The sequence below is a fragment of the Bison bison genome, unplaced genomic scaffold, assembly GCF_000754665.1.
Source record: "Bison bison bison isolate TAMUID 2011002044 unplaced genomic scaffold, Bison_UMD1.0 scf7180017864239, whole genome shotgun sequence".
Lineage (NCBI taxonomy): Eukaryota > Metazoa > Chordata > Mammalia > Artiodactyla > Bovidae > Bison > Bison bison.
This window is the reverse complement of record NW_011494811.1, coordinates 7,936,341-7,956,449: the sequence shown is the minus strand read 5'-3', so window position 1 is coordinate 7,956,449 and position 20,109 is coordinate 7,936,341. Positions and strand designations below refer to the sequence as shown.

General features: G+C 41.1%; 1 protein-coding gene across 3 annotated transcripts in view; it reads right to left on the bottom strand.

Moving 5' to 3' along the window:
* PPP2R5E (protein phosphatase 2, regulatory subunit B', epsilon isoform) overlaps positions 1-20,109 on the bottom strand; it is a 161,831-nt gene that overhangs the window by 12,346 nt on the left and 129,376 nt on the right. For all 3 annotated transcript variants that reach the window (XM_010846804.1, XM_010846806.1, XM_010846805.1), the window contains exons 6-11: positions 8,680-8,810; positions 8,464-8,523; positions 6,495-6,603; positions 5,009-5,062; positions 4,854-4,904; positions 3,084-3,203 (exon numbers count right to left, since the gene is read on the bottom strand). In XM_010846804.1, coding sequence (XP_010845106.1) covers positions 3,084-3,203; positions 4,854-4,904; positions 5,009-5,062; positions 6,495-6,603; positions 8,464-8,523; positions 8,680-8,810 — 525 coding nt within the window. The remainder of the gene's footprint in view (positions 1-3,083; positions 3,204-4,853; positions 4,905-5,008; positions 5,063-6,494; positions 6,604-8,463; positions 8,524-8,679; positions 8,811-20,109) is intronic.

Genomic DNA, 20,109 nt, shown 5'->3' with positions numbered 1-20,109 from the left:
GACTATTTTAGTATCATTCAAACAAGTATAAAATTAAGTATTAATCACACTTTACATTTTTGTGGGTTTAAAATCTTTCACAAAGTTCCAAACTGGTTAATCAATTTGGGAAAGAAAAAGAAGATCTGCTACCTGCTTATTTTTATTCTCCTTTTAACACATTTATTCTCCTGATTCCACATTTTCCCTACACAGCTCGCAAGCATCAGACACCTTCACCCTGCTTCTAAATGCCATGCTGTTTCCCATCACTTTAATTCCCTTCCTGGCTCACCTCTTTCATCCCACACACTTCAGATCAACCACAGGGCCCAGCATGTAGCTGGCCTTCAGTCAATAGCTGCTGCAGAAAACGCAGCTGCCCATCCCTGTAGAGCAGGCACATTTGCTAAACACCTCCTTTGGCCAGAGACTATGCCCAGCCTGCAGGCAGAATGTGTCATCCTTACCACCATCCGAGGAGTGGGTACCACTGTACAAACGAGGGCACTGGGGTTCAGAGAGATGGGGAACCTGGCTATAGTCACACTGCTTGTCAGTGATAAACTGAGACGTGAGTTTAGTGCTTAGACTCCTTCCAGAGTTCATTTCTGGTCCCCTCCTTTGAACTGGGTAAGCCAGGAGGAAGGCACTCAGTTTTGGACTTAGGGCTACTGGCTGTATGTACATGCACTTGCTATCTCAGACCTCTTTTTTCTGACTGCCACTTTTACCAACTGACCCTCTGAATTCAAAGGAATGCTTCAAAGAAAACCTAAAAAATCTAAAAAGCAATCTAAGATAACAATAAGAATTCAAGTAAACCAAAGTCTCAGAAGAAAAAAAAAACTGTACCAAAAAAAACCCACTAAAAACTCTAAGAGTAGTTATATGGGGAAAGGAAAAGAGTTTCTTTCATTTACACCGATTTAAGAAATTATGCTTCATTTAAATACATTTAATAAATCTGTCCCCACCCCCTCCACAAAATTCATTTGCTGAAGCCCTAAGCTCTAGTGTGAGTGCATCTGGAGATAGGAGGTAATTAAGGTTAAATGAGGTCATATGGGTGAGGTCCTAATCAGATAGGCTTGGTGACCTTGTACGAAGAGGAAGCAAGAGATTTGCTTCTTTCCTCAAGCATGCAGCAAGGAAAGGCCATGCGAAGACACAGTGAGAAGATGTACAAGCCAGAAAGAACCCTCCCAGCAGCAGACCATGCTGGCACTCTGATCTCAGACTTTCAGCCTACAGAACTATGAGAAATCAATTCCTAGTGTTTAAGCCACACAGACATGTGTGTGCTCAAGTCATGTCCAACTCTTTGTGACCCCATGGACTGTCGCCTGCCAGGCTCCTCTGTCCACAGAGTTTTCTAGGCAAAAATACTGGAGTGGGTTGCCATGCCCATCTCCAGAGGGATCTTTCCAACCCAAGAACCGAACCCATGTCTCTTGCATCTCCTGCATTGACAGGTGGATTCTTTATCACTAGCATCACCTGGGAAGCGCTATGGAAGTCTGCTGTGGTCTAAATGTTTGCGTCCTCCAAAACTCCTAAATTGAGATCCTAATCTCCAAAGATGATGGAATTAGTGCCTTTTCAGAGAGACCCCGAGAGCCCCCTAGCCCCTTCTACTACATGAGGATACAACAAGAAGTCTGTGACCCAAAAGAGAGCCCTCACCCATACATGCTGCCACCCTGATCTCAGACTGCCAGCCCCCGGGACTCTGAGAAAAGTTTTCTGTTTTTCATAAGCCACCCAGTCTGTGGTATTTTGTTAAGCAGCCCTAAGACACAGACCCAGTGGATTAAGACACTCTGTCTCCCTTTGATGCTTTTGAGCTTCACTTGAGTCTAAGTCTTCCTGATAAAGTTCATTTGGAAAGAGATTCCTGCTCTTTGTCCTCCACTACCCCCAAACACATAATAAAAACTGAAAAATAAGGTAAACAACCCAAGTATTTGAGTACCACAGACCATGAGTAATATGTAAAACATCTACAAAGGGTCCTTCATTTTCAAAGAAACCTAGACATGTGTCATATCATCTGAATGTGATGGTTCATAGAATGGTTTCTTTTTTTTTTCTTGGCTCTGTGGTACAACTGCAAGGTGGTCATTAGATTACTGACTTGACATACTAAAGATGTCTTTAGGTCAAAAATTAGAACAGCAACAGCCAGTGTCTCTAACTATGCAAGATAATAACAGCTCAGAGGGAAGTCTACCATCAAGTCCATCATGCTAGCAGTGGGGCTTTGTGCTGCCAACTGCAATCTGAACAATCTCTTCCAATCAAGAGGCAGTATATAAACAGTCAATTCTCTAGGTCTGTGATTTGGACCTTTGATGAGACAGCCAAATTAGAAAACCTAATGTGTTTCACCCCAGATCACCTTCTTCTCTCCAGTGTGGGTCCCACAGCACAACTTAAATGGCCCCAGTGGAGAAAAGCGCTGCCCAGGCTCACCTTCCCTGTAATCTCTGAGAGTGGCCACAAGGAGGCAGACTGGTGCCACCGGAAGGTCACAGGCTTTCACAAGAAGCTATGCCATGTGACTCCTCACTCCCTCTTGGGAACTTCAACAAATCATTTTCTGAACCTCCTTTTTCTCATCTAGAAAGTGGAGTGGGGGAGTCTCATAGGATGATCTGAAGTTCAGGAGTAATGTATGTGAAACATGTAACACAGTAAAGAAGATCAGCATTCTTTTTTTTGCTTAAGCTTTATTCACCATTCTCTCTTACACACCATAGGAGCCCTACCTGCCTACCTCTTATTCAGCCCTTTCATTGGAGACAAGTTCTTGTACCGCTCTGAAGGTCAGTGTTTACATCTGTAAAAATCATAATGCCCTGCCTGCAGAGTGGTCAAGAGAATTCAAGTTACTAGACATGCACCATCACAGTGGATGTCATGTAGCAAGAGTTAAAGATGAAGGTGGTGATTATCACAAGTATTATTATCGTGTGAAAAAACAGCCAATAAAAACAACAGGTAGCTAGTGTCCACTACATTTCTTTCAATAGAAATAAAACTCGACCAAAATAATACATGTTGTACAAGCCACTCTGGCTCATGCCCTCTTTTTAACTAACCTGAAAATGGGGGCTAGACACACACTTGGCGATTTGTTTAAACAAAGGTTCTTGGATTTTAACAAATTGCGAAGGTTCAATCACATCCAGTATTTCTTCCAGCTCCCCAAGGAACATGACCTAGAAGTACATGCAAAACACCAAGAGTCAGGTATTGATTAAAAATCTATACGGACAATGAGGAAAACGAGAATTTTGCATGGTTTTAATATAGTGAAAATTTATGCATAAAATCGAACATGAACAAATCAGAATTTAACTTATGTTGGATGTTTATTTCATAAGAAATTCACCGGAGGGTACTTGTTAAGAACAAATTTCCTACAGCATTGAAGATGTGATTCTATTTACTTTGGAAAAAATACTCTGTGTGCTACATCTAGTACATAAAGCAGGGAGTACTTACACATTGCAGCAGGGCCCTGGGAAATGGGACTGTCCCTGTGGGGCTTGCCTCCCCTCCTCCATATTTTTAAAACGGTGGGCAAGTGGCCCTCTTGCATGATGGACAAAGTCCACTGCGGCACATGCAGATATTTGCCAAACACTGACAGCCCCGTGCCATGAGCGAGGTGCTCCTCTAGGAGACACCGGTTCACAGAACATACAAAGTCAGAGACACACCAGTGAGCAGATTTAGTCACAGACAGATGCCACTTTAAACTCCTCAGCACACGCTGACCCATCGTCCACGCTTACATGTACATATGTACACACTCGCTCGCTATTGAGCACAATGAATCTCGTTGCCTCAGTACCCTGTGCTTCCAGAACCAGAGCTTTTAGATCACAAAATGGAGCCAAATCAATAGTACAGTCACTTGTTTTAAATATAATGGAAAACTGAGAGAGAAATAAAAACCATTTTCCTATTTAGGTATGAAGAGATGACTGCCTAGAAAAAAATCAAGTATGCAATTAAAATACGAAAAATGATCTTTTCATATCTTAAGATGCATCTGGGCAGCAATGACTAGTTTAATTTTACCTAACAGGTATTAAGAAGTTAGAAGAGTTTCTGAAAATATGTAAAGGAGGGCTTTGGCGAACTGAAGCTGATTTGAGAAGGAGGGTGTTTCCATCAAAAGTGAAATATTGTCGAGCCTTACCATTTGTTAAGAAACATTCTGAATTTCTTCTAAAACACTCTCCAAATATAAAACCAACTGCTGACCTTTGTTTCCGGGCCGTTTTCCACATGGTTTCTAACCTTTCAGGAAAGGTGGTATAGATCTGGTGCTCAGCGAGGCTCACTTTGCAAGGAGACTTGCTTCCACCACAACCTCACACTGCACATGCCCGGTGAGGTCTTGGCAAAAGTACAAATGATTATAAATCAGGGATTTCCAGGGCCACTTGTGAACAGCTGAAACTAAAGGTCTGCAACATATTTTAAGATTGTGCATAGTAAGATCTCACCCACATGATGCTTTAAAGTGGGTATCTGGGCAGGTTGCTACAGCATCTATCAACAGTGACAGCAAAACCTCCATACTCCGTAGGAAGCGGACATCAGTGAGCAGACCAGGATAAAAGCCCAGGGTGCAGGAGTCAGGCGGGAAGGCTCTGGCCTAATCACCTAAACTTAGTATGCCCAGGAAGGCTACTTAACCCCTAACTATCAATTTCATAACTAGTAAAAATGAGAATATTTACAGTCCTGCCTTATTCTGAGTTACCGTGAGGATTAGCTAAGATAATGCATCTTTACAGATGCCTATTATCTCAGTGCTCTAGTGAGCTATTAACACACTGACACTGAACACTTACCTCTTTTTGACTACATGTTTTGGGCCAAAATTTCATTAATCCCCTAATAACCTAAAATGAAAAGGAGAAAAACAAATTGCACTTCATTTTTCTTATATACTCCATGAAAAGTGGTTTTTCTGAAGTTTTTCAAAATTATAGAAAAAAATACTTACTGGTTCTGTGAGTGAAGGATCTTTCTCCAGAAACTGTACTATGCAATATGCCAGCTGGAAAACAAGCAAACACAAGACAAAATTAGAAATTCTATATGCTCAGGGCTCAAAGATGTATTATTAAAAAGCCCTAAAAAGCTTCCAGAATCTGGTTTTAATAACTTCACATTCAATTCATTTAAAAAATAAAATACATATAAAGGAAAATAAGCTACTTTTTCAAGCCAAAGATCGACACTAATAAGGCAGCAGGGAAATTTTTTTAAAAAGAATGTTGGGACATGAAGTAGTCAGTTAATGAAAAGCAGAGGTGAAATACCACATCCAGTATATTCTGAAAGTATCTCATCTACATAGAGTTTGCGCTACATCTCACGTGTTTCTTTTCTCTTTGCTGGAACATTAACAATATACGGTTTTACTGTGGTTCCAGAAGAGCCCTATCTGAGAAGCAGGCACTTAACTGAAAACACTGCTGACCACCTGAAATGGCACATCCAAGTTGAAATAGTTTCATGGAAAGATTTAAAAGGTTGTACCTGCCATGGATAGAACCCTGAATAAACACCAAGAGTTCCACATCTGATGCTAACTCATCAAGGTAAGAATTTTTTTAAATGATCATGAAGTGTGATATCCTATTTCAAAAACTCAAGGCAAGATCAGCAAAGGGGCTCAGAAAGATTCTTGGACAAGAAATTCACTCTTATGAAACAATATTTTGATGGTGCTCTAAATTAGAAGCATATGGGCTAATTTTTCCTCAAAACACACTATTTCACATTTAAAGAGGAACACTACTCTGAAAGATGTGTTACATTTTTATGAAAACTCAAAACATTCCCATTACAGGGAGGGGGCATGTCAGAGATTTGAAATGCTAAAACTAAAACGCCATGGTAGCATGTATCGACCTCCCAGTGACATGCTTACCATGCAAGGCAGTGTTAGCGGGAAATTAGAATGAGGGGACTAGACAGGGTATGCTTTTTAAAGTAATGGAGGCTAAAGTGAAAATACTGATTGATTTCATTCCTTGTGAGAGTGTTATTTGTATGGAGAAGGTGAGGGAAAAAAGGTGAATGAACTAGAAGAGGGGGCAAGAAGGGCAAGGACAGAGTAACGCAAGATGAGGATGGGCTAAAAGACTTGAGAACGTTCCAAAATGACTACATACCTCCAAATGTCTAAATCTGAAATCTACGTGTTTATCACACGCAACCCGCTGAATATATGATTATGAACTTGGGCAACTAAGTTCTCTCTGTAAGATGAGATGACTAAGCAACTGCTGTTCCCACTTAAGGAATAATTCCCATGATTCTCCTATACACAGGCAAATATATACACATTTTATTTGCTTTGGGGAATATTTTTAACTTTCACAAGCCTTTTGTTTGTTTAAATTAAGTAAATAAAAAGAACAACAAAACACTGGGTTTACAAACTTTCTTTTGTTTCCGAAAGTAGTTGTACAAAATTCTACCTGGGCATGGAAGAGTGATAAGCTCCTGACAGTGTGTAAAGGGATCAACACTTTCACCAGGAACTGTTTGTGTTCTGCCTTAAGAGGTAAAGCAAAGCCATTGATAATACTAGGAAAAAGAAAAGAGACATGAATTAGTGATGTTATTACCACAAGCTAAATTGAGATGCTGTTCTTGTGAGATCAGGTATATCTAAATCAGTTTCTGTTTGATCCAGAACAAACCAAAACCCACCCCAGTGGCATTCAAGTCCTCTCAGTTGCTTTAAAGAATATCTTTAAGTAGAAAGAGAATTTAAAAGAAGGAAATTTGCTTCTGATCTCCCAGCAAAGGCTCTTGAGCTCTTACACTCAGATGCACAGTTCCCAAAAGCTTTTGTATCAAAACTCTTTATTTTTCCTTCCCCCTTGCTACTGCTGCTGCTAAGTCACTTCAGTCGTGTCCGACTCTGTGTGACCCCATAGATGGCAGCCCACCAGGCGCCCCCATCCCTGGGATTCTCCAGGCAAGAACACTGGAGTGGGTTACCATTTCCTTCTCCAATGCATGAAAGTGAAAAAGTGAAAGTGAAGTCGCTCAGCCGTATCCGACTATTCGAGACCCCATGGACGGCAGCCTACCAGGCTCCTCCATCCACAGGATGGGGTGCCATTGCCTTCTCCGTTCCTTCCCCCTTATCCTTCCCCAAATAATCGCTGGCCTGGTTCACTGATGACCCTTTCCATTTCCAGACAGTGTTTCTTTCCATCCCTGAAATCTGCTCATGCCAAGAACACCCCAGGGTATAAAGCCCACCCGTGGGAAGTCCTAAAGGGAACCAAGTGGCTCCACCTTCTCTCTCTCCTCATATTAGGAGAAGAAACTAAGTAACCACATTGTCCAGCTACATTAGACTCCCTTGTGTGTGGAAACCCAACTACAGCTGCCTCTCCCCAATTCATTTCACTACTCCAGGCAGCAGCCGTTCAAGAACTACACCTGGTACATGGGCCCTTTGAAAATGGCAATCTTTCTAATTTTTTAAAAATACTGTATTTATTTATTTTTGGCTATGCTGGGTCCTCCTTGCTGTGTGCAGGATTTCTCTAGCTGCAGTAAGCGGGGGCTACTCTTGGTGGCAGAGCACAGGCTGCTCTCGTTGCAGAACACAGGCTCTCGGGTGTGCAGCCTTCAGGACTTGCGGCACGGGGGCTCAGCAGTTGCAGCTTGTGGGCTCTACAGCGTGGGCTCAGTAGTTGTGGTGCACAGGCTTTTTTGCCCGCACCACGTGAAATCTTCCCAGGCCAGATCAAACCTATGTCCCCTGCACTGGCAGGCGGATTCTTATCCACTGTGCCACCAGGGATGTCCCTCTAGTTTATTACAAACCTGCTTTCAAAAATTATGGCAGAGAAACGAAAATGACAAGAAGAAGATGTTTGAGTAACTGGTCTGACGGTGATTAGATGAATAACGAATAAACTGTCGGCTCTTTCTGTCATTCCAAAATAATTAGCAATGCATAATTATGAAAGAAGGGGAACACAAAACTATGTTTTGTAGAGTCAGTTGGGAAACATGCTATAAGCACAATTGAGACCTGACGTACATACAGTAAGATCTGGGGCAGCGTCTCCCTGTGCCACCTGACCCTAACCATCACAACAATATTCACCCGAGATTAGCAATGAGCTAAAAATGTGCTTGCTGCTGTTAAGTAGCTTCAGTCATGTCCGACTCTGTGCGACCCAATAGACGGCAGCCCACCAGCTTCCCCCGTCCCTGGGATTCTCCAGGCAAGAACACTGGAGTGGGTTGCCATTTCCTTCTCCAATGCATGAAAGTGAAAAGTGAAAATGAAGTCGCTCAGTCGTGTCCGACTCTAGCGACCCCATGGACTGCAGTCTACCAGGCTCCTCCGTCCGTGGGATTTTCTAGGCAAAAGTACTGGAATGGGGTGCCATTGCCTTCTCCGAAAAATGTGCTTACCTTCCTAATATTTCCAGCAGTTCAGCCACACCATTGAAGTGTTCTGTTTCATAAACAAACCTAAAAACAGAGAGGAAAGAAAAGGGGAGGGAAGGGGAGAAGAGGAGAGGAAAGAGAAGGAAAAAAAGAAAAAGTCAGTACGCTATGTTCAAATATTTGAGGTTTACTTAATACTTCTATAAAACCATCAACTTTGCTTCTCCTCCCTCCACTTACCTTAGAAAAATATTGTTAATCTGTTTTCGGATAAATGCTCTAAGACCAAGAAACTTGCCATAAATTCTGTGTAAGACTGTTTTTAAGTAGTCCCGTTCCCGAGGGTCTTCGCTGTCAAACAGCTCCAAAAGCTGTTGTAAATAAAAAATAGTGTAGCTGTCAAAAGCGGTTTCAGCAAAGGATTTAGAAATTCTGCCACTTGTTATTTAAAATCTCTTCCTTCCTTCTTCAAAACATTATTAAAAATCTATTATGTGACAAGCACAGCACTAGTCTCTGGGAATGCAGGGATAAGTCAGTCAGACTAGAGAAGAGATGCAGAAGAAGAACAATAATCAGAACCATAATTATAATATTAGGTAACACACATATAGCACTTAGTATGATCAGCAGGCAATTTTCCAAACAACCTGCTTACGTTAATACTCCTTATAAGGTAGTCTTATTCCCATTTTAAAGAAGAGGAAATTGGGGCACAAAGATGAGAAGTGGTAGAACTAGAATTTGAACCCAAGCATTCGGAACCCTGGAGTCCATTATTTCAGTCACCACACTTTTGTCACATAAGCCATCTACTGAGCTTATGTTTCAAAGATACAGCTAGGCTTTCAGCTCTCCCAGAGCATACAAGTAAACTGAGATAACCTAACCCAAAGCAAAGATCAAAAAGTTCCCAAGAACACTGGCAACATTCTCTTCTGAGATCCTGGATCTTATTACATGGGTATGTTCACTTTATAAATACTCACTGGTGTGAACATTTATGATTTCCGTATGTATGTTATACATGAATAACATTTTTCAAGCTTCCAATCATTTATAATCTAAAGACAATAACTGAATCCTGATAAGATCACATCTTAGCAGAATTGAAAACATATGCCAACACAAAAACTTGCACACGAATGTCCACTGCTGCATGATGCATGACAGCCAAAAAGTAAAATAACCCAAGTAGCCATCAACTGCTACAAAGTGTGCTACAGTGGAATATTATACAGGCATGAAAAGGAATAATGTACTGAAATATGTTACCACATGGATATGCCTATCGAACATCATGCCAAGCAAAAAAAGCCAGACACAAAAAGGCCACATAGTGTATGATTTCATTGAAATATCCAGAATAGGCAAATCTGTAGAGACAGAAAGTAGAATGAGGAGTGACCACTAATGAGTATGGCATTTGTTTTTGAAATGACAGAAAGTGTTCTGCAATTATATGACAGTGATGATTAAACTTTGTAAAATATTTTGCTAAGTCGCTTCAGTCGTGTCCGACTCTGCGTGATCCCATAAACGGCAGCCCACCAGGCTACCCCATCCCTGGGACTCTCCAGGCAAGAACACTGGAGTGGGTTGTCACTTCCTTCTCCAATGCATGAAAGTGAAAAGTGAAAGGGAAGTCGCTCAGTCGTGTCCGACTCTTAGCAACCCCATGGACTGCAGCCTACCAGGCTCCTCCATCCATGGGATTTTCCAGGCAAGAGTATTAGAGTGGGGTGCCATTGCCTTCTCCATTGTAGAATATATTAAACATTAAATTATAAACTTTAAAAGGCTGAATTTTACAGTATATGAATTATATCTCAGTAAGGCTGCCTTTTTTTTTTTTTTTTTTAAATGATAACAGGAAGGTTCCTCTACCTGTAGAACAAACTTGGAGACTGGTTTGAATTTTAATTCTTCATACCTTCATTATCATTGCAATAAAGCAACTCATAGTTCTAATGTTAACTTTATAGCAAAACATTTCATGAGCATATAGACACCATACAAATGAATGCAGACTACCTTAATTACCAAAAAAAAAAGCTGTCAAGACACACTTAAACATGATTTCAGGTGATTAAAGACTGAGGCTGGGATTGACAGCAGAAGAACTTGGTGGGCAGTAATCAAATAAATTATCTACTTTTGTCTGAACAAAAGACAGAGTTACAGGGCAAAAAAACACAAACTGAAGAACAGTCTTCAAAACTGAGCAGTAAGACAGACTAAATTTTTGACTGTACAATGTCATCCATCCATCCATTCAAAAATTGAATATTTCAAATGAGCATGTCACCAGCCACTGAGCACAGTGTCAGGGACAAAATGATGAGCAATACAGACACTGCTTTTATAGAACCTAGTGTAATGAGGAATACATGGAAATAAACACCATGGCAAGTGACTCAGGATACTAGATAAATACACAGCAGCAACATCTACTCTATTTGAGAGAAGTGGAGTGAGCAGGTAAGACTTCTACTCGAAGTGACATCCATGTAAAAATTAGGAGCCAGAGGTGAAGAAAGTGTTCATGGCAGACTCAACAGTACATACCTTCACCTGCAGCCTATCCAAATAGAAGATGTGGTTAAAATACCTGCCGTCTCTCTGCCTACTTAGTCATACAATCAACCAGCCAATCAATCAATCTCTACACATACCAGGGACCATGACCATGACCACTGCCTTTGCTGGGTGCATGCATGCGTGTGTGCGCGCGCACGCACGCACGCACACACACACACACACACACACACACGAACAAACCTGAAACCCACAGGAAAGCAATGAGAAAGTCAACTACACATTTCCACAGGAAACACTGAAGAAAGATGCGAGCCCTGTGGGCAAAAAAGGCCCCATGGGTTCGTTATTTCTTGCCTCTACCGCAGAAAATGACAGATTTCTAACTGACCCATTCCATTCCGTGTTAACAGAAATAATTTACCTTTGAGTTCTATTTTTTAATTTGGTTTCTATTTTTAAGTGTTGCAAAAAGGCTTAATGAGTAATTTGTAACTAACACAGGAGAAGGTTTGAGGGGGTGTAATGCTAGCAAAACTTGAATCAACCATGCTTATGTACTGTTAATCTTAAAAGTTTGATGAACACACAATAATTAAACAAAAATTATTTAACTAATGTGTTTATGACCAACCTAGATAGCATATTCAAAAGCAGAGACAATTACTTTGCCAACAAAGGTCCGTCTAGTCAAGGCTATGGTTTTTCCAGTGGTCATGTATGGATGTGAGAGTTGGACTGTGAAGAAGGCCGAGCACTGAAGAATTGATACTTTTGAACTGTGGTGTTGGAGAAGACTCTTGAGAGTCCCTTGGACTGCAAGGAGATCCAACCAGTCTATTCTAAAGGAGATCAGCCCTGGGTGTTCATTGGAGGACTGATGCTAAAACTGATACTCCAGTACTTTGGCCACCTCATGAGAAGAGTTGACTCATTGGAAAAAACTCTGATGCTGGGAGGGATTGGGGGCAGGAGGAGAAGGGGACAACAGAGGATGAGATGGCTGGATGGCATCACTGACTCAATGGACGTGAGTCTGAGTGAACTCCGGGAGTTGGTGACGGACAGGGAGGCCGGCGTGCTGCGATTCATGGGGTCGCGAAGAGTCGGACATGACTGAGTGACTGAACTGAACTGAACTGAATGTGTTTTCATTAGGCCCTCAAAGAAAATGTATTACCAGACACCTAACCTGAGCCACTCTTAAAGGCACAAATAATATATATATACTATGTTCTTTGAGAAAGATGAACTATAGTATACAAACTACTTTTCTGCACCGCTACAGAACACACTCAATGATTTCATGATATATGAGGCAAAAGAAAAGGTAGAATCATGTGTAGGCCCAAAAAGAAGGGAGTGGGATGAGTTTTAATTTCCAAAACCAAGTAATATTTGTGTGCATAGTCATATATAAAGTCCAAATACTCCCCACCAAAAAAAAAAAGCTATGAAAAATATAATCCAGTATCTGTAAATGCCTAGGTAGACTGTGCTCTCTATAATGTAACAGGCAACTTGTTGTCAAAGAAATGAAGCTGGAGAGTTTCCAAGGTGATTGCAGAGCAAAGACAGACCTGTCAACATGCTGTCTCCCACTTTACAAAACCAGCCATCCTGAAGTTGACAGACAGAGACAGTGCCCAGTGACTTAGCCCAACAACCTCCTTTGAACCTCATCATAAATCTACAGTGAAATGTAAAGGACAAATTGAAAAAGGTAGTCAGGGTCTGTCAGTTAGACTAGAGGGGTTGAACCTCTCTCTTCTTAAACACTCCCTGAAATGAGAGTAAAGGAATAACAATGCAAGAAATCCATGGGGCAGAGAGGACTGGGGAGCAGATCAGACAAATCTGCATATCTCTCAAAGATGGAAAGTGGATGGCAAGAGGTAACTATCTTAGGTTTCTTCTTCTCCACTCTGCTAAGTGTTTTTCCATTCTGCCAGCAGGGAGGGAAGCCAACAAGAAGCAAGCCAATTCACACCAGAGAACCCTTAAAAGGCATAAGCACTGAAGGCACCAGATACATTTGATGGCAAGGTTGTGAGGAGCTAGAAACAGGAGAACTGATTGAAAGTTTGGAGGAAGAGTAACAAGATCTCCCAAATCCATGCAGTTGACTGAAGATTTACACTCAAGGCCTGGAGAGAATAAATGAGCAAGTCTCTAGTCTTGAGGACATCAGATATAGGCTGAGGTAAAACACTTATTAAAAACAATGGGATTTAATAAAATTCTGCATGCTGAAGAGCATTATCTTTGCCAGGCCCTTCCCTGACTAAGCTCTCAGTTCTGACTGAGGCAGGATGTTAGAAAGTTCCTTATGGGGGAAATGGACAGTCCCAAGAGGAAACAGCTACAGACATACTGATATCTGAAGGTTTCTTATCTGAAGGTTTCTCAATTAAATGGCAAGGCCTCTGCCCAAGTTGCCAAGTGTTTCCCACTTACGCGTGTGTGTACACATGCACACACACATGCACACACACACAGATACAGATTCTAAGAGGTCTTTTTTTTTAAAACTAACATGTTAACTATGAATATAGGGCTTCCCTGGTGGCTCAGTCGTAAAGAACCTGCCTGCCAACGCAGGAGATGCAGGTTTGATCTCTGGGTTGGGAAGATACCCTGCAGAAGGAAATGACAACCCAGTCCAGTATTCTTTCCTGGGAAATCCCATGGACAGAGGAGCCTGGTGGGCCACAGTCCTGCTGCTGCTAAGTCACTTCAGTCGTGTCAGACCCTGTGCGACCCCAAAGACGGCAGCCCACCAGGCTCCCCGACCCCTGGGATTCTCCAGGCAGGAGCACTGGAGTGGGTTGCCATTTCCTTCTCCACAAGGTCACAAAAGAGTTGGACACGACTTAGCAGCTAAACAACAACTACGAATACAGTCTAAGATCACTAAAGACTCTAACATAAAAGATACAGAACCCCCCCCAAAATCATAAAGAATCCAGAGGAAACAGCGCAAGAGTGGAAAAAACTGAAAATAAAAGAATCTGTAACATCCTCAAAATAAACAAATCTACTAGATCTTTGAAACAAAAACAGAATGCTACTATAGATGAATATTCAGGAAATAAAACAGCACACTTAGAAATTCACAGAAGGTCTGGCGCATTAAAGTGAGCAAATCTAGCTTGAAAGTATAACCAAATGATAGAGTATACAGAAGAAAGAAGACAAGAAAACTAGCAGATCAAAATGTCAATCAAGTTATGTGGGCAGAATAAAGACATTTTCAGAGAAGTGGGTATCAAAAAATGTACATCCCATCCATGCTTTCCTCGGAAGCATCTAGAGGATGTAGCCCACCAAAATGAAAGGAAATGAAGCAAGTAAAGACACAGTCAGAAAAGGGGCAAAGGGAAGTCCCAGGATGGCCACGGTGGACACAGCCGAAAGTGCAACTAGAGCAGGATGACTTGGGCTCCAGGAAGAAGGCCTCCAAGGAAAATACAAAGACAAAAGACTAGTTATCAGTGTGGGCCAGATTAAGAGCTGTGTGACACTCTCACAGAACTAACGAATGACTAATGACCACTACATAAGGAAGCAAGCAAGTGAAAAATCAGGTAACTACTAATTCTAGGGGTTTAAAAAAAAAAAACAACCCTACAAGAAAACAAATGTCATTATGGCATAATGTGCCTTTGCTCTGAACAACATGTACACAGTCATGTTGTTTGACTGTAAAATACTACAATTTGATTTAATTAAATTTTCTGACTGTACTGGAAAGATGGACAGGAGGGAGATAGAGAGGCAGACATGTAATAGCTCATAACAGGAAGATATTTTAAACAATCAAGAAACAGCATTGCTGCTGCTGCTGCTAAGTCGCTTCAGTCATGTTCGACTCTGTATGACCCGATAGACGGCAGCCCACCAGGCTCCCCTGTCCCTGGGATTCTCCAGGCAAGAACACTGGAGTGGGTTGCCATTTCCTCTTTCAATGTATAAAAGTGAAAAGCCAAAGTGAAGTTGCTCAGTCGTGTTCGACTCTTAGCGACCCCGTGGACTGCAGCCTACCAGGCTCCTCCATCCATGCGATTTGCCAGGCAAGAGTACTGGAGTGGGGTGCCATCAAGAAACAGCATTAAGAATGCTATTTAGAAATACTGAGATACATACCAGGAAACAGCTACTTGAATGTGGTTACTTCCAGGGAATGAGACTTTGGGTCGGGGAAGGATCAGGCAGGAGTTGCTATTTTTCTTTGCAAAATGTGTGAGCAAAAGACTTGAAACAAAAAGCCCATTATCCTCTTCTGCAATAAAGAAGCAACTGCCCAGCTCTATTTCATGCAAGTGCAAGTGAGTCGCTCAGTCGTGTCCGACTCTTTGCGACCCCACGGACTGTAGCCTGCCAGGCTCCTCTGTCCATGGGATTTTCCAGGCAAGAATACTGGAGTGGGCTGCCATTTCCTTCTCCAGGGGATGGATCTTCCCAACCCAGGGATCGAACCCGGGTCTCCCGCATTGTAGGCAGATGCTTTTACCGTCTGAGCCACCAGGGAACTTCATGTAAAGAAGAGTAAATAATCAATGAAATTAGTATTCTAAATGTTTCAAACCTAACTAAAATCAGATCTCTACATGTCAGGCTTTACTTAAGCTATTCTGCTACGCTGCTAGTTGGAAGAAAAGCTATGACAAACCTAAACAGCATATTAAAAAGCAGAGACATTACTCTGCCAACAAATGTGTGTATAGTCAAAGCTATGGTTTTTCCAGGACTCATGTATAGATGTGAGAGTTGGACTGTAACAAAGGCTGAATGCAGAAGAACCGATGCTTTTGAGCTGTTGTGTTGGGCTACAAAGAGAGTCCTTTGAACTACAAGGAGATCGAGCCAATCAATCCTAAAGAAAATCAACCCTGAATATTCATTAGAAGGACTGATGTTGAAGCTGAAACTCTAATACTTTGGCCACCTGATGCAAAGAGCCGATTCATTAGAAAAGACCCTGATGCTGGGAAAGACTGAAGGCAGGAGGAGAAGGGGAAGACAGAGGATGAGATGGTTGGATGGCATCACTGACTCAATGGACATGAGTTTGAGCAAGCTCTGGGAGATGGTGAAGGACAGGGAAGCCTGGTGTGCTGCAGTCCATGGGGTCGCAAGGAGTCCGACATGACTGAGTGACTGAACAACAAATTCTGCTACATGAAAAAATACTATCTTCCTAATACCTTCACCTCGATCAAGCAAAAGTGCACCTGGAGAAGAGCCAAGAAACAAGAGCCAGCGGCAGGCTGACTCCCATGTATCACAACTCAAGAGGACCAACATATGAAATGAACTGACTGTGGGGCAGTCAATGTGTAAGTACAGTGTGCACAAGCTCACATTATAAGCTTACAGCAATTCTGACTTCAGGAACTTTGTAACTCAGTATAAAAATTTCAAAGGTATAAGTCATACAAACATGAACAACTCCACCAAGTCACATGCTTTTATTTTCCTCCTAATTTCAGCATTCTTCCTACAAAGTAGAGAAGTCCATTCTTTGTCCCTTAAGCATTTATCCTGACTCAAGAAAACCCTGCGATTTAAAATTTTAAGACAATCAATCTGGAGGGCATCTCAAGAAAGACTGGTTACGCTACATAATGATGCACTTAGTGGGACACAGGCAGGGACTAGCTACGTAATCTGTGGGCCCAGTGCAAAACGAAAATGCCTTACTCCTTGTTCAAGGAGTGTTAAGAATTTCAAGACAAGAACAGCAAAGCATTAAACCATGAACAAGTGCCTTCTAAGCACAGGGCCCTCTGCCCCAGCATGAGCTGCATCCCCACCAAGCTGGCTTTGAATGCAGGAGTCAGAACAGTAAGACCCTTTTTTAAGGTTTCTGAGTTACAGGTTGGACAGATGAGACATGGTAATTTACTGTTCATTGGTAATGGCTATCTGATAAAATTCATGGTAGAAATAAACTCTCAAGTTTTATTTGCTAGACTCTGAGAGAGAAATGTAAACATTTTGACACACTCAAGGAACTTGTTTGGAAAATAGTTCTTTGTATTAGGGCTGAGATTCAAGGTTTGTGAATTTTATTTCATGTTAGAATCTAAAATTTTTTCACAGGTTGGTTTTATGTTGTGTCCAATTTGTCTTCAGTTTTTAAAACACAATAACCAAAGGTCACTATCAAGGACAGGCTGGAAGATTTGCATAATTTGCATGAAAATTACAGCACCTTTCAGCTAAATATAACCGCACATGTGAGGAACAAGTTATTAGCCAGCCATCTCCAAAGTACATATGTTTATGGAGATACTTGAATAGTATGTCTCTTAGCAACCACTGACTACTTTTCAGACCTGCAGAGTGGTTGAAAGCAGTCTTTAGAAATTCACCACTCAATTCCTGCCACAATAATCCACCCAGTGAAATAATTCAAGGTTTGGTGATTCATTTTTGGTCTTGGGGGTACGAAGTGTCAGAAACGAACCATTTGCCCAGCTAATGCAGATGAAATTTATCTTTATTGGGAACAGACAAGGTTGTTTCCTAAGTCTAGGCAAGCCTACACACTTATAGCTTAAGTTACCTAAGTCTAAAATCAACATTACCCTGGAAACAAGTGCACTATGTAATCAATCGACTATCTTTGAAGTCTCTGACAGATTCCTTATGTAAGGATTTAGATTAAGTACATAACAAATGCTAAAGGTTACGTAAACCTAGATTTAACAAAAATTAGTATGAAATTTAAGCTAGTTAATATGTCATTCTGAGTACGTCAAGGCTATATATTGTCACTGTTTATTTAATCTCTATACAGAGTACATCATGCGAAATGTAAGGCTGGATGAATCACAAGCTGGACTCAAGACTGCCAGGAGAGATATCAACAACCTCAGATATGCAGATGATACCATTCTAATAGCAGAAAGCAAAGAGGAACTAAGAGCCTCTGAAGGAAGGTGGAAGAGGAGAGTGAAAAAGCTGGTTTAAAACAACATGAAAAAAAAAAACGAAGATGATGGCATATTGTCCTATCACTTTATGGCAAATAGATGAGGAAAAAATGGAAATAGTAGCAGATTTTATTTTCTTGGACTGCAAAATCACTGTGGACAGTCACTGCAGTCATGAAATTAAGATACTTGCTCCTTGGAAGAAAACCTGTGACAAGCCTCAACAGCGTATTTAAAAACAGAAACATCACTTTGGCGACAAAGATGCGCAGAGTCAAAGCTGTGGTTTTTCTAGTAGTCATTTACAGATGTGACAGTTGAACCACAAAGCAGACTGAGGGCCAAAGAATGGATGCTTTCGAACTGTGGTACTGGAGAAGACTCTTGAGAGTCCCTTGAACAGCAAGAAGATCAAACCAGTCAATCCTAAAGGAAAGCAACCCTGAATATTCATTGGAAGGAGTGGTGCTGAAGCTGAAGCTCCAACACTTTAGCTACCAGATTTGAAGAGCCGACTCATTAGAAAAGACCCTGATGCTGGGAAAGATTGAGGGTATGAGAAGAAAGGGGCAACAGAGGATGAGGCGGTTGGATGGCATCACTGATGCCACAGACATCAGTCTAAGCAAACTCCGGGAAATAGTGAAAGGGAAGCCTGGTGTGCAGCAATCCACAGGGTCACAAAGAGTTGGACACAACTTAGCAACTGGACAACATAAGTCCATTCTGAAATAAAAACCAGCAAACCCTTCAAAGGTACAAGTCACAGACAGTTCTGACTGGCCCATAAAGAAATCTAGACTTCCAGGTTTTCCTGAAAAAAAAATCAAAAGAATCTAGCAATACTTGGCCCACTTAGCAATTAGCCAACAGCTGACCAGAGTGGACTGGAAGCAGGGTCCAAGCTCTCTGGGTCACCACTGTTTCCATCAACTCCTCTCTGTCAAACCCAGACTACTAAATTCCATATCACTTGTCTGGCCTCTGAAGATTTGAATGTGCCTTCCCTGGTTCTCACATACTAAAAAGTACGCGTTCCTGGCACTAAACAGTTACTTCTAACACTGACTGGAAGAAATCAGTTGGAGAAGTGGAAATGATAAGAATTCAAGGACAAGAGACCATATTAAACATCTTAAAAAAAAAAAAAAAAAAAATCCAACAGCCAGAGAAGAACCATACAAGTAGAGTCCAAAGGGCTTTTTGATTTTTTAGATTGGTAAAAGTTAAATCTCAAAAAATTGGTAACATGCTAGGTAAGACATGACAGACTAATATATAACCCTGGGGACGGAGGCTGTTCTAGAAAATAATGACAAAGAAACTCCTCAAAACAAGAGGTGATCCTAACAAAAACAGTAGTGACAGCAGCAATGTAACGTTTACTGTATAGTTAGTGATTAGAAATTGTTCTCCGTACTTACACATGAATATACTTTTTAAATCTGCACAACAACCTTGTAATTACTATCATATTATGGATATTTTGGATCTACTTTCCAGGGGAGGAAACTGAGGCACATGGCGGTTATATAATTTGCCCAAGGTCAGACACTAAAAAATGGCAGAGTCTGCATCCAAACCTCTCTATACATTATCCACTCATCTGTTTTGCTTCCTGCTGAGGAATTATCAATTAAAAAAGAGTTATTGAAAGAGGCTTTTGAGGAAACACAGGAAGCTTCCGCTGAGATTCAGACTTTAAAAGGACATACACAAAAGATAAAAGGATGGACACATAAAAAATGTTAAGTGTAAAGGAATGGCCCAGTCTTATAAAAAGTAGTCTTAGGAAAGTTAATGCACAGAATCAGCTGACATTTATGAAAAATGCAAGGCAACAAAATGAGAATGTAGTTGCAATGGAAATACTTTGACTATTCTTATTAATTACAACATACATGTTCATACTTTAAAAATGAAAAAATAGAGAAATACCAAAATTAAAAAGTAAAGATCATCATACATAATCTGACACCCTACGAGATAATTAACAAAAATGTACTGTATCTCCTTTCACACTTTTTATTGCAGAGACAAATAATCTTTTTCTCTAAAATAACAGACTCAGGTTCAAAATATTTTACTGTTCCACAATGTGCATGTTCCACTTAAAAACAGATCCTGTGTAACTCTATCTCATTCTTTTTACTCAGTGATCTATATTTTGTTAAATGACTGTCCACAGTTT